Raw genomic sequence first — 14,010 nt, 5'->3', positions numbered from 1 at the left:
GCAAGTGGAAGTTGGGTGTACTCTCAGGAAAAGGTTTTACCACCAGAGGCCAGTTTGAGAGGTCTGGAATTTTTTCTTGAACTATCCAAAAAAAATGAGCGCAGGTGAGGGAGGGGGTCGTTGATCAGTCTTTCTTGGGAATTATGCTGACCCTATATTCTAGATAACCGGAAAATCCGACGTGGCCAAAAAGGCACCTCTCCTACTAGGATTCACAGCTAGATTCTCACACACAAAGCCCAACTTCCACCAACACCACGCATCTTCTCCTTTCTCCTTTCATCTCGGTTTCTTTTGCTTCTATGGCTTCCACTCTTCTCTTCCCAACTGTATCCTCTCCAAAACCCAACTTTCCTTTTCTCCCACCTTGCCCACCTTGTCTTGCTTCCACCACCCTCACCACCCAACTCTTCACAACCCATTCCTTCATCATCAAAGGCCCTTCACACAAACACCCAACAAGACTAAATGCCATTCTTGGAGACCTCCCACAAGATTTGATTAGTGGTTTTAGCTCTTCAGGATTGGACGAGTCTGGCTCTGTGTTTCCCTTGATTAAATATGGGCTGTCTCTGGTTGAGACCATTGAAGGCTTGCCAGAGGGTGAGAGGTTTTGGGTTCTTTCTCTTATTGGTTTGAGTTTGATTTACTTGAATGCAAGGCCTGGGGTGTTGATGGGTGGAATTGATACTTATGTTTTCGCTCCCCTCCAAGTGGGTTTTGATATTGTTTTGGGGAGGAGGAATTTGAAGAGGACGGATTTTGTTTTGGGGGATAGGTTGGGAGAAGGGACATTTGGTGTGGTTTATTATGGGGCAATGGTGCCCAAGAATTCTGGTGGGCAAGAAGAGGAGGTGGTGAGGAGGATAGGGAGGAGGGTCAGAAGCTCGGAGATGGATGAGAGGTTTAAGAATTCACAGAAGGTCATCCTGAAGAAGGTTGGTGTGTTGATTGTTCAAGAGCTCTCTCTCTCTCTCTCATCCATGAACACCTTGATTGAGTAGACCTTCATTCTTGTTATGTTTTTCTTTAAATGTTTACACTTGATTTAGTAATTTGGTTTATTAATTTTGTCCACATCTTGTGTTTTGTTTCTGCCACAAGAGTACGCATTTCCTAGTAAAACTGTTGTCTGTTTATTGACATGATTGCATAACCATTGCCTTGTAGCTACTCTAGGTACTTCTACTTCGTTGGCCTCTATTGGTTAGTTTAGAGGGATCAACTATATTCTATGCAAAACAAGAATGCACATTGTGTCTCTAAGAATTTCTAGTATATTCTACAGAAAACAAGAATGCACATTGTGTTTCTAAGAATTTCTAGTTGAAAGAATTTGAGATATTGATCCTTAGGTGAAATTCCTGTTCTGTCGGTTTGTCTGAGAATAAAAAGAACTAATTTATTTATAGTATTAGTTTTCTATATGCTGAGAAGCTATGTTATTGACCATCTTACCAGCCAACCATGTCAGTCTTTGAAACTTGGCGATCCTCACAGTTTTAGTTCATCTCGTATTCAAGTCTCCTTTAGAGTTTATTTTTGGACTTTCCTTTTTCCCCTTGAATTTAAGCTTATTTTTTATTGCTTATTTTTTATTATTTATTTTTTAATCTTATGTAAAATTATAAGCAACTTACTGGCTTCATAATGACCATATCATGGTTCTGTCTAAATCATAAAAAATCGTTATTGAATAAAATAGTCCCATCTATTGGTTTTTAGTTTTATATATTTCATTATTAATTTGGCACCCTCTGCCCTTGGTGCGCAACGTTCAGACATGCCTCAACCTCTCTCATTACAACAACAACTACACCTTCATCCCAAAACAATTGGGGTCGGCGATATGAACCAAAAAAGAAAATCATTCTGGGTCTTCCACATGAATCCTTCTCCTCCAATCATTTCTATCCAATGCCATGTCCTCGGTGAGGTTCAAAGCATTCATATCCTTTCCTATCATCTCCATCCAAGTCTTCCTAGGTCTACTCCGACCTCTTTTAATTAATATATTTCCCATTTTTCCATCCTTCTAACTAGAGCATCATTAGGCCTTCGCCAAATATGTCCAAACCACCGTAAACGATACTCTCTCATCTTATTTTCAATGGGTGCAACGCCTACCTTCTTACGTATCTCCTCATTCCGAATCTTATCTTTTATTGTATTTCCACACATCCATCTAAGCATACGCATCTCAGCTACACTCATTTTTTGAATATGATGTCTCTTGGCAACCCAACATTCCGTACCATATAGCAAAGCGGGCCTAATAGTCGTCCTATAAAACTTTCCCTTCAACCGCAATGGCATTCTACGATCGCACAACACTCCAGTTGCACTTTTTCATTTCATCCACCCAACCTTTATCCTATGATTTACATCTCCATCAATTTCTCCATACTTTTGAATGATAGATCCCAAATATTTGAAACAATCATCCACCGGTATTTCTTGCTCACCAAGCTTCACTACACTCTCATCACTACTTCATTGCTTACTAAACCGACATTTCATATATTCTGTCTTACTCTTACTCAACTTAAAACATCTTGCTTCCAATGTATGTCTCCATAATTCTAACTTAGCATTAATCCCAGCTCTAGACTCATCAATCAAAACAATATCATCAGCAAACAACATACACCATGGCACATTTTCTTGAATTAATCTCGTAAGCTCATCCATCACTATAGCAAATAGGAAAGGGCTTAAAACAGATCCTTGATGTAACCCAACCGTTATAAAAAAATTGGTTGTCACCCCTCCACAAGTGCGGACATTGGTTGTCACCCCTCAGCCTCTCTCATTGTAGTTCAATATTCAACTGTGTTACCTTCGTTCTTTATAGTCTCAGGTTCAATTATATCTTACTCTATCTTGTGTGTGGAGTAAATATTTTGTGCCTATGTAACTAGTTTTTTAAGCCTCAATGTATCCGGCACCAATAACCCGTGCCGTGTCTGGGTAACATAATTGCTAAGTAGCTGAATGTATCATGTATCTGCTGCGAAGGGCATTTGGTGATGTTGATTGGCAACATGTTCTATTTCCTAGCATGTGTGCCTACTTCTCGCATCTCTATATCCAAACAAAATAATGCCTTACTAACATCTGCTACTTTGTGTGATTTTTGTCTGTGCATGCATGATCAACCATTTTTCTGCTATGTCAGGTCAAGGTTGAAATTGAAGGAGCCAAAGAATGTGGTGATTTCGAGGAGTGGTTCAACTACAGACTTTCACGAGCTGCTCCAGAGGCATGTGCTGAATTCCTTGGGAGTTTTATTTCTGATAAAACACTTTCACAATTCACTAAAGGTGGAAAATGGCTTGTTTGGAAATTTGAGGTATTCAACTGTCAATGCTGTAATAATTCCTACAAGAATATGCATGATCTCATCCTTGGTTTGAAAAAAGTTTCATGTCGGTGTTTGTGTCCTTTATTTTCAACAAGTTCCTGATGTGCTACTGGTACTGCAATCACCGCCATTGTTTCAAACACGATGCCCAACTCAGGAATTGACAAGCTAGTTCATGAAGTTTGTATTCCCTAGTTAGATCTCAAGCTGCTAAAAGTAGTAGAATCTATGAATCCTAATGGCAAATGCCCTCAAATTGATCCAAATTAGTTGCAGTCATTTGTTGAGTTGTGCATTGGACCTTCACACTACTATTGTTAATTTTTTACTGTAATATGTAGATCCTATCATTGCTGTTATGTTGAGTGCACCAAATTACTGTTGCTAAAATGAAAATCCCCTATATTTCTAGATCATTGTAATCGTGGACTTATGCTGATAATGCCAACATGCACCAGGGGGATCAAAACCTGGCTGACTATATGAGATATCCCAACTTCCCTATGAACTTGGAGTCCATTATGTTTGGACGTGTTTTAAAAGGAATGGACTCTGTTAAGAGGACCTCATTGATCATCAAACAGATAATGCGTCAAATCATTACTTCTCTCAAGAAGATCCATGATACAGGCATTGTTCATCGAGATGTAAAGCCAGCAAATTTGGTGATCACTAGAAAGGGACAGATCAAGCTTATTGACTTTGGAGCTGCAACTGATCTCCGAATTGGAAAGAATTACATACCAGATCGTGGACTGCTTGATCCAGACTATTGTCCTCCAGAGCTGTTTGTGCTTCCAGAGGAGACACCAAGTCCTCCTCCAGAACCTATTGCAGCTATTCTTTCTCCAATTCTTTGGCAGGTGCGATTATGCACTTTACTGTGACAAACTCATTAAATTTCTAAATGATATGGCATCTGATTCATTTTTTACATAGTTTGGTTTTCTTTTGTTTTTTCTTTATATTTTTCTTCATTCTGTTTTCCCCTGGCCAACAAATATTAAACAAATGCAAACAGATGTTTAATCTTAAGGATGATTTCCTGATAGGCACATGCTTTCTTGCTTAAGTTTGAAAACTGGAAAATCAATAACAGGAATTAAACTAGATTGTGTGTGTGTGTGTGTGTGTGTGAGAGAGAGAGAGAGAGAGAGACAGAGAGAGAGAGAGAGAGAGAGAGAGAGAGAGAGAGAGAGAGAGAGAGAGAGAGAGAGAGAGAGATGTTTCTGCCTTTTAGAGTGATCCAATTCTCAAATGTTCTTGCATGTTTTGCAGCTAAACAGTCCTGATCTGTTTGATATGTACTCTGCTGGAGTGATACTTCTGCAGATGGCAAGTCCTACACTGAGGTCAACATCAGGTTTAAAGAATTTCAAAACTGAAATAAAAAATGTTGGGTATGATTTAAAAAAATGGAGGGAATACACTCGAATGAGGCCAGACTTGAGCATACTTGATCTTGATTCTGGGAGAGGTTGGGACTTGGCCACAAAGCTTATTTCAGAGAGAGGGTTTCTTAGACGGGGGCGTTTATCTGCTGCTGCTGCTCTCAGGCATCCTTATTTTCTGCTGGGTGGTGACCGAGCAGCTGCTGCACTTTCAAAGCTAAGCATTGTTAACCAGTGAAATTTTCTAGTGCATCAATGTAAGAATTTCATCTCTTTTTATCTAACATTTCCTCACTGACCCATCATGTAAATGTATTTTAAATATTTTCTTCTTAATCTTCACTTCACTCACTTGGAATGGAAGTTATGCATTAACTTTACATTTGTCATTTAGAATGTTAATTCATGTGTTGATAAAAATGTTGAAGGCAACCCCAGGTAATCCTGTGGTTCTTAGTTCAAACTGTTCAACCTATTTCACAGGTCTCAACAAAATATTCTGGTGTTATCTTAACCTCACTTTTCAGGACAGGAATTATGCATCAGCTTTATCACTGTCATTTAGAATGTTAATGCATGTGAGAACTTTTTTTTAGTCATAATGTTGCAAAAATGTTGAAGGCAAGTCACTAACATTCCTGGTTTAAACTGTTCAACATAGTTCACAGAACTTGAAAAGATAATCTGGTGATACTCACATTATTTGCCAAATATATTGATTTTTACTTCATGGTAGGTTATTGTTTTAATATGATCTGTCTTGAAAGCAAGCCTAAGCAAACCACATTGGTGTTGGATATTGGATAGTGAAGTAGCTCACACATAGGAGGGTAATCTGGTTGAACTTGTATTATAAGATATTTACCAGATTCTCTTATAAGTACACAAATTAAGGTGTCTGCATGATCATAACGTGCCTTCTCCAAGTAATATGTTGCAAGATGGGAAAAGAAAAGGTCATAAGCATTGAAACTGGAGCCTTAATGAACAACATGCTTTTACAGTGTGCAAAACACTTACAAATAGTCATGAAGATCACTGATATTAGTTCATTTTCATATATCTATGTATTAATACGTGTACATGCATGTGTGCATAAATAAATATGTACATCGCAGGATGTGCATAAATATAAACCAGAAGACATTTGAATTTCAAGAACATGATTCACATCTCTTGTTCAGTGTTTTTGTTGGAAACAATGGGCATATTTCCATGAAATGAGCTCTTTGGCTAAGGCATAACTGTTAAAATCTGCTATATATATTTATATATATAGATTATGACATATACACATATATACTTTACGTATATATGTCTGTGTCTATCTACATATATAAATATATGTATTCCCTTTGTAATACCCATTAGGGGTAATATAGTCATTTTACTATTACTTATTCTTTTTCCTTTTTCCCTTTTTCCTTTTACATTGGAAAAGCCCCCCTTAAGGGATGTTGGAGCCTCCAACGGTCACATTTGTGACCGTTGGAAGGGCTCCAACGCCCCTTAGGAGCCCTTCAAGGGTCCTCTCCTTGTGCCTATAAATAAAGGGGTTTTCCCCCATTGTATGTATGCTTCTTTGAAGCCTTCTTAAGTGAAATATATTTTTTTCTCTTCTTTTGGGTGTTTTGCCACTTTTGTGGTTTTTTTATAATCTTGCCCATTAGTGGCTATTTGTGTATGTGCGTGCTCTCTTGTTTGCTCTTGAAGATATCGCTCCTCTTATTCGGCATTTCATTACATGGTATCAGAGCGAGGTTGTGAAAGCTTCACTGGATCCTCTCTTGACAAGTAATGTCTCTTCTCTCCCTTGCTTTCAAAACTCTTTTTCTATAAATGGCCAACAAGGATGCAAAAATCGATCCCTCATTCAAATTGAATGGGACCAACTATCGTATGTGGGCAGCCGCCATGGAAAATAACCTCAAAGGTAAAAAACTTTGAGGTTATGTGTGTGGAACCGTTCCGGAACCACAATTGAAATTAACCAAGTTTGAAGGCAATGAAGAAAGAGCATTGAATAAAGAAGAAAAGGAGAAAGCTATTCTTGACTTTTCTTCAAAAATGGAAGTTTGGGAAAGTGAGCATGCTAAAATTTTAGCATGGTTCATGAATAATGTTGAATTAAAAATTTGTGCAAACCTAGCAAAGTTCAAGAAGGCCAACAAAGCTTAGTTCTTTATGAAAGACATGTGCATTCAAAGAGATCTTGCTAGACATTTCTTCTTACAAAAAAAAGTAAGAGAAACCAAGTAAGGTGATATGAGTATTAGGGACTATTATAGTACCCTATCTTCTTTATGGGATGAACTTGTCCTTCTAGAACTATAATGAGAAGGTAGTGTTATTGCCATGAGGCAAGATCAAATGGAGAAAGAAAGATTTTTTCAATTTATTCATGGGCTTCGTCCCGAATTTGAGCAATTAAGAGGATCCCTCATTCATAGGGCCTCTATTCCTCTAAGTGACATTTTGGCCGATTTATGTCAAGAAGAGACTAGTTTGGCCTTAAAGAAGGATGTTGATGAAGTTCATGTCGTGTCTAGACCCGACAACAATGTAAGGCCATACAAACCACCCCATTTTTGAAAAAATAATGATGGTGGAGGAAGAAAAATTATTTGCCATAATTGTAATAAACCAGGTCATATTCGTGCGGATTGCCCCAAGTTCAAGAAGAAAGTAGCTTTCGTTGAAAAAATTCCTCCAAATGAAGATTCAAAGAAAGATGGAGACATAAAGGAGTCAATTGCTCATCTTACCAAAACTCTACAACAATTCATGAAGATGAACTCCACTCCATCATCCTCTACACCATCCACTTCCGGTGCCGCCATCTCTTCCTTTCCAGGTATGACCTATTGGATTCTTGACTCGGGTGTCTCTTTTCATATGACTCTGAATGCATCACTTTTGTCAAAACAAAATTTTAATAAATTCAAATCATACGTTTCCACCGTCGATGGAATATCCTTAGATGTTGAAGGCATTGAAACCTTGAGAAAACTTATGATCAAAACAAAGAATTTTTTGTTCTCAAAATACGAATTATCCCAAAACTTAATCTAAATCTTTTTTTCGTTTCTCAAATTACCGATTTTGAATGTGATGTCTCTTTTTCACTAACCCATTGCTATGTGCAAGATCTTCAGTCCGGGAAGCGGATTGGGCAAGGCCATAGGAGAGGGGATCTTTATTATATGGATTTTTGTCTTTTCCATCAAAATCTTTTTGTAATCATGTTCAATCTAAAGATATTGAGACTTGGCATAAGAGGCTTGGACATCTTAGTATTTCTAGGTTGTATCTCTTTCCTTTTTTTGAAAAATTTTGTAATACAAATACATTTACATGCAATGATTGTATTCTTGGAAAGATTCACTCGCTTCCGTATTCGCATAATAATTTTGTGTCAAAAAGACCTTTTGAACTTGTGCATTTCGATGTATGGGGCCTGGCACCCGCCATGTCCAAGGGGGGTTATTCTTACTATGTTACTTTTATTGATGACTTTACTAGATATACATGGGTATATATTATTAAAAACAAATCTGATGTCTTCATTAACTTTAAAGAATTTCATGTTCTTATTCAAAATCAATTTCAAAACAATATAGCTATATTCAGATCCGATTCTGGAGGTGAGTACATGTCTAAAGATTTTCAAAATTACCTCAAATCAAATGGAATTTTACACCAACGATCTTGTCCTAAAATTCCGCAACAAAATGGTCTTGCGGAAAGGAAACATAGACATTTAATTGAAACTACAAGAACACTTCGTATCTCTAAAAATGTTCCTAAAAACTTTTGGGCTGAAGCTCTCCTTACTGTAACATATCTTATAAATCGTATGCCTTAATCTTCTTTAAAAAATGTATCACCTTTTGAAAAATTATTCAAAATTACTCCAGATTTTAATAGACTAAGGATCTTTGGATGTAAATGCTTTGTGCTTGTTCAAGGACAAGACAAATTATCACCGAAAGCTCTTGAATGTGTGTTTATTGGCTACGGTGAAAATCAAAAGGGCTATAGATGTTTTGATATATGAAACAATAAACTCTACGTATCAAGAAATGTAAACTTTCTTCAAGAACAAAATGGTTTTGATATCCACACATCTAAAGAAGACATTGATTATTCCTTCCTGTTTGACTTAGCTCCTAGAACTGAATCCCAAGATGCAATTATTTGCGATAATTCTTGTGATGGTATTGTGCATCATAATGATATACCACAACATGGTGATATTCCTCCAAATGAGAACCTTAATGATATCAATGTATATACCCGACGGTTAGGAAATGAACATCAATCTGCCCTTGAAAGATATTCCCAAGACTTTTCTTTAGAAGAACCTATTAATGATAATCAACTTAGGAGGTCCTCTCGTAAAAGTAAGTCACCACAAAAATTTGTGTCTTATGAAACTTTTTTGCCTAACTATAGGACTTGTTTTATGTTGATACATTTGTATCATGAGCCCACCTCATTTAAAGAAGCCAAGGATCATCCACATTGGATTGAAGCTATGAAAATTGAATTAGAGGCTCTTAACAAAGCCCAAACTTAGAGCATTATTCGCCAACCCTTAGGAAAAAAGGAAATTGGGTGTAGATGAGTATATAAAGTCAAAACCAAATGCGATGGATCTCTAGAAAGATTCAAAGCCCGTTTGGTTGCAAAAGGTAATGTTAATGAAAATGATGATAATAATGTGCATTCAAATGATGAGAATGCAGAATCACCTATAAGAAATGATGATAATGTTGATAAACCCATACAAATATATACCCGGTGTGAGCAAAGAATCCTCTAAATGCTTTTTAAAAATATTCACAAATTTTGTGTTTACTAGAAACCTCACTTAGAAAATCTAATTGTGTCTCCAACCCACCATAAAGGTTTGTATCTTATGACACATTGACACCAAATTATAAAGCATGTCTAATAACTTTACATTCCTATCATGAATCATCACATTATAATGAAGCCAAAATCTTCCACAATGAGTTGAAACAATGAATATAGAATTTAAAGCCCTTGAAAAGGCTAAAACATGGGAACTAACTTCATTAACTATAGGGAAGAAATCTATAGGACGTAGATGAGTTTTTAAAGTTAAAACCAAGAGTGATGACCCTTTAGAAAAATATAAAGCTAGGTTAGTGGCAAATGGGTACTCCCAAGAATACGAAATTGATTATAAAGAAACTTTTGTCCCAGCAGCTAGAATAACTAGTGTTAGAACACTCATAACCGTTGCATCTATTAAAAAATGGCTCATATAGCAACTAGATGTTAAAAATGCTTTTATAAATGGTGAATTAAATGAGGAGATTTATATGGATCCTCTATCGAGGTTTTGTATTGAAAAAGGTAAAATTCGTAAACTTAAAAAAACTTTGTATGGTCTTAAACAAACTCCTAAAGCTTGACATGATAAATTTAGTAGTGTAATGACTCATCTGGGTTTTCATTCTTGCTATACTGACAATGTTTTTTTTGTCAAAAGTATAGGTTCTAAATTTGTTATTCTTCTATTTTATGTAGATGATATGATAATCACTAGAAGTGACAAGTAGGGAGTTATTGATATTAAGAATATTTTAAAATAAAATTTTGATATGTATGCCTTAAGCTTTTTAAGATATTTCTTAGGCATTGAAGTTGCTTACTCTCCTAAAGGATACATTATTTCTCAAATGAAACTTGTTGCTGATATTTATACTAAGTCTGATATTTCATATGACAAGAAGTTAGAAACACCTAAAGTGATTAATGCTAAATTAAGGTTGGAAGATAAGATCCTACACCTTACCACTAATTTGTTGGGTCTCTCACTTACTTGTCTATCACTCGGCTAGATATAGCTCATGCAGTTCACTCTGTCAGTCAATTTCAGCATGCTCCGACCACTATGCATATGAGTATTGTATTAAGAATTGTCAGATATGTCAAGTATACTATAACCAAAGGAGTTTTCTTATCCTCATCTTTGTCATTAGATTTACATGCCTATACTAATGCTGATTAGGGAGGAAATCTCAATGATAGAGTCTTAACTACTGGTTTTTGTGTATTTTTAGGTGACTCTTTGATTTTGTAAAAATACAAGAAGTAATAAAAGGTATCTCTATCTTCAACAAAAGCCGAATATCATGTGATGACTATGACAACTATGAAACTTATATGGCTAAGAGGTCTTCTCAGAGATATGGGGATAATAATCTCAAAACTTTCGAAAATGTGCTATGATAATAAGAGTGCAATTTATATTACAAGTAATCACACCTTTCATGAGCGAACCAAACACATTGAAATGGGTTGTCATTATGTTCGTGATGAATATCTAAGAAGAACCATTGAGTTGTTGTTACATCAGAATATCAACTGGTTGATTTTTTCACCAAGGCTCTTCCTGCTCTTAGGTTTATTTTTCTCCTTAACAAACTTTCGGTTACTTCATCGTAAGTTTGAAGGGGGATGTTAAAATATATGTATGTGCATATATATATATATATATATATATATATATATTCATATATATTTATTTTTGTCTTGTAATAGTTAAATGCCCTATAGGGGCATTTTTGTCTTTTCACATGTATATAAATACTATTTATTAAAAAAATATTTTTTTTCTTATTTTTTTTCTTTTTATTTTTATTTCATGTAATTAAGGGAGATCAATAGGGGCTCTATGGTCTTTTCAGACCATAGAGTCGACCGTTGGGAGCTCCCAACGACTCTTTGGGAGCTCCCAAGGGTCTCCCTCCTTGTTTGTTGTTGTTGTTGTGGATAAATAAGGGTCTTCATCCCCTATTATTCTTAAGCTTTTCCAAGCATATATTCAATAAAGAATATATGTTTTAGTTGTTCCCCTTTGTTGGTTCTTGTCCCATAGTAGACTTGTGTTCTTTTGTGCTTGTTGTGCCTTCGTGCCCTTGTCTACTATTGGACTTGTATGTGCTTTTGCATTTTGTTCTAACAATTTCGCATACTTCGTTACACATATAAGCACTAATCAATGGTTTTGCATCCTTGAGGATATGACAAAAAAAAATTTCATACCTGAATTTATAATAGCGTAATCCTATTCAGCTATGTAACATGGACACTTCTAGCAGGGAAACACACCCCACCGATGCAGTTGCGACACTTAGACACGACTTCCTTTGTGTCAGATGAAGTCAACCGCATATAATTAAATAGATAAATGCACACACAGGGACACAAATATATATAGGGAAGGGGGTAGTGTCGGACCCCTAAAACATTGGACGCGCATTCACCCAATGTTGAGCTGGGATCATTAGCGACAGTTGGGATCATTAGCGACAGTCCTTGACTGCTGCTAATAAGTTGGGCAGAAAAAACCCCTTCAGCGGTGGTCACGACCTTTAATGCATGTGCACGATCAGCGATGGGCACACATCCGAGTAACAGTGGATGAAAACCTCGTTCTCTGTTACTCCCATCCCTATATATGTACACATACACACACCCTTGCACCCAAGTTTTTTGAAATTGTTGTTCCGCACCCTCCACACCAGCACCTGTATCCACATCTGCACCCACACCTATGTGACAGCTTTTCAAGGTTGTGATACCCTTCCCTCATTGCATGATGTTTAATGGACATGCTTCTCTCTCTCTCTCTCTCTCTCTCTATATATATATATATATATATATATATATATATGAGTAGTGTGTAGTTGCGCAATCCAGAGAAGTGCACTCACAGTGGAATTTTGTGTTTTTCCCACAAAAAACACTGAAAACAGCTTTCAAAACTCGCAAAACACCCTTTAGGTGTTCGAAACCGCCACTAAAAAACATTTTTATTAATGTCAGGCACATCCCCTGTAGGCGTTAGTGACGGTTTTGAACGCCGCTAAAGCGCAAAAACATGTTTTTGCACATTTTTTGTGATGTTTTCATGTGCTGGCCATCCATCACGAGCGATGATGGACGGCCAACGTCATTCCATTGTAGCTCGCACCTAAGGGGGACCATTCAACCAAAGGAAGGTCCAAAATCTATAATCGCTAATCAATGTTCCTTCTCTAACGATCGGACTTTACATATTGAAGTTTTGTCATTCATTTAGTGAGTGACATGTTTTGGATTATGAATTTTCAATGTTTAGATGTATTTCTGAAAGCATCAAAAAGCAATGGCCTACTATACTTTGTATTGTAAAGTTTTAAATGCATTGTGAGCCGTCAATTTTTCACGTTTCGAAAAATGTCTATGTCGTAAAGTTTCCATGTAAAGCATATTTCTTAGTAAATTATAAAGAACAAATATATGAGGTCTGTCCAATGAGATGCTCAAGCATTGGAGAAGGGGAGCCGTTCAATCGTCATTGATTGTAGATTTTGGACCTTCCTTTGGTTGGATGCCCCCCCTTCCCCCCCTCTCTCTCTCTCTCTCTATATATATATATATATATATATATATATATATATATATATATGGTTTTCTGTAAACAGAATGTACACGGTATAATATTTATTTTGCTTGTGACTGTTTGCTGTTTGCTGTTTGCAGTTATTGACCATTATCAGTTGAAGAAGAGTACCTCGCATTTCATTTCACAAATTTAAGAATCTCAAAAAGTATAAAAGAGAAAAGAAAAAAGAGAGAAGTCAACTGTACTAGGAGCACCTAGAAGATTCCTCATAAAGAACATGCCAGCAAACCAAAGAAGTAAACCACAAAGTCTGGATCAATAAATGTATGTGTTTTGCCAGCTTAGCTGCTTATGATGAAGTCAGGATCAGGCTTTCTCAATTGGCGGTCTACTTGTTCATGCTTCACAGCAGAGAGAGCAGTAGAAACCTAATTTAGTATCTTCTTAAAGTCGGCAGAAACCAAATCAGATATATATACTTAAGAATGTTATACGTGTATCGTGAAAGTTGAATGAAATTTTTTCTCTTAGATATGAGCTGAAAAAGATTATTGTGACCACAGTATATGCTTTTCTTCTTCAGTTGCATTTTCTTGGGTCAGATCCATCATCTGGAACCTATATGTTTGCACTGAAACCCAGACACTTTGCTTGGAAATTAAGGGAAAGCTGAAACTTGCCATGAAACTTGTCTGTTTTAATATGAGTTAGTTTACTTCGCAGTAACCACGAAGCTTGGAAGGCTAGATGAGGTCTCCTCTTTTGGTCATAATTTGGTTTGGCCTGATTTTGCTATGTAATTTTGGAGGAAAACAAGTAAGAAAAGTTGC

At 36.5% G+C, this 14,010-nt stretch overlaps 1 protein-coding gene across 1 annotated transcript; it reads left to right on the top strand.

Annotated features, from left to right (window-relative positions):
* Nucleotides 1-258: 258 nt before the first annotated feature.
* Nucleotides 259-13,716, top strand: LOC149846338 (serine/threonine-protein kinase STN8, chloroplastic-like). The gene is made up of 5 exons (XM_089997955.1): nt 259-938; nt 3,179-3,352; nt 3,823-4,227; nt 4,643-5,012; nt 13,318-13,716. The coding sequence occupies exons 1-4, from the start codon at nt 303-305 to the stop codon at nt 4,991-4,993; spliced, it is 1,566 nt and encodes a 521-aa protein (XP_089854081.1). The 5' UTR covers nt 259-302; the 3' UTR covers nt 4,994-5,012; nt 13,318-13,716.
* The last annotated feature ends 294 nt before the right edge of the window (nt 13,717-14,010 follow it).

The sequence above is a fragment of the Nuphar pumila genome, chromosome 2 (assembly GCF_984573655.1).
Source record: "Nuphar pumila chromosome 2, dmNupPumi1.hap1.1, whole genome shotgun sequence".
NCBI lineage: Eukaryota > Viridiplantae > Streptophyta > Magnoliopsida > Nymphaeales > Nymphaeaceae > Nuphar > Nuphar pumila.
This window is presented reverse-complemented; position numbering and strand designations above follow the sequence as displayed.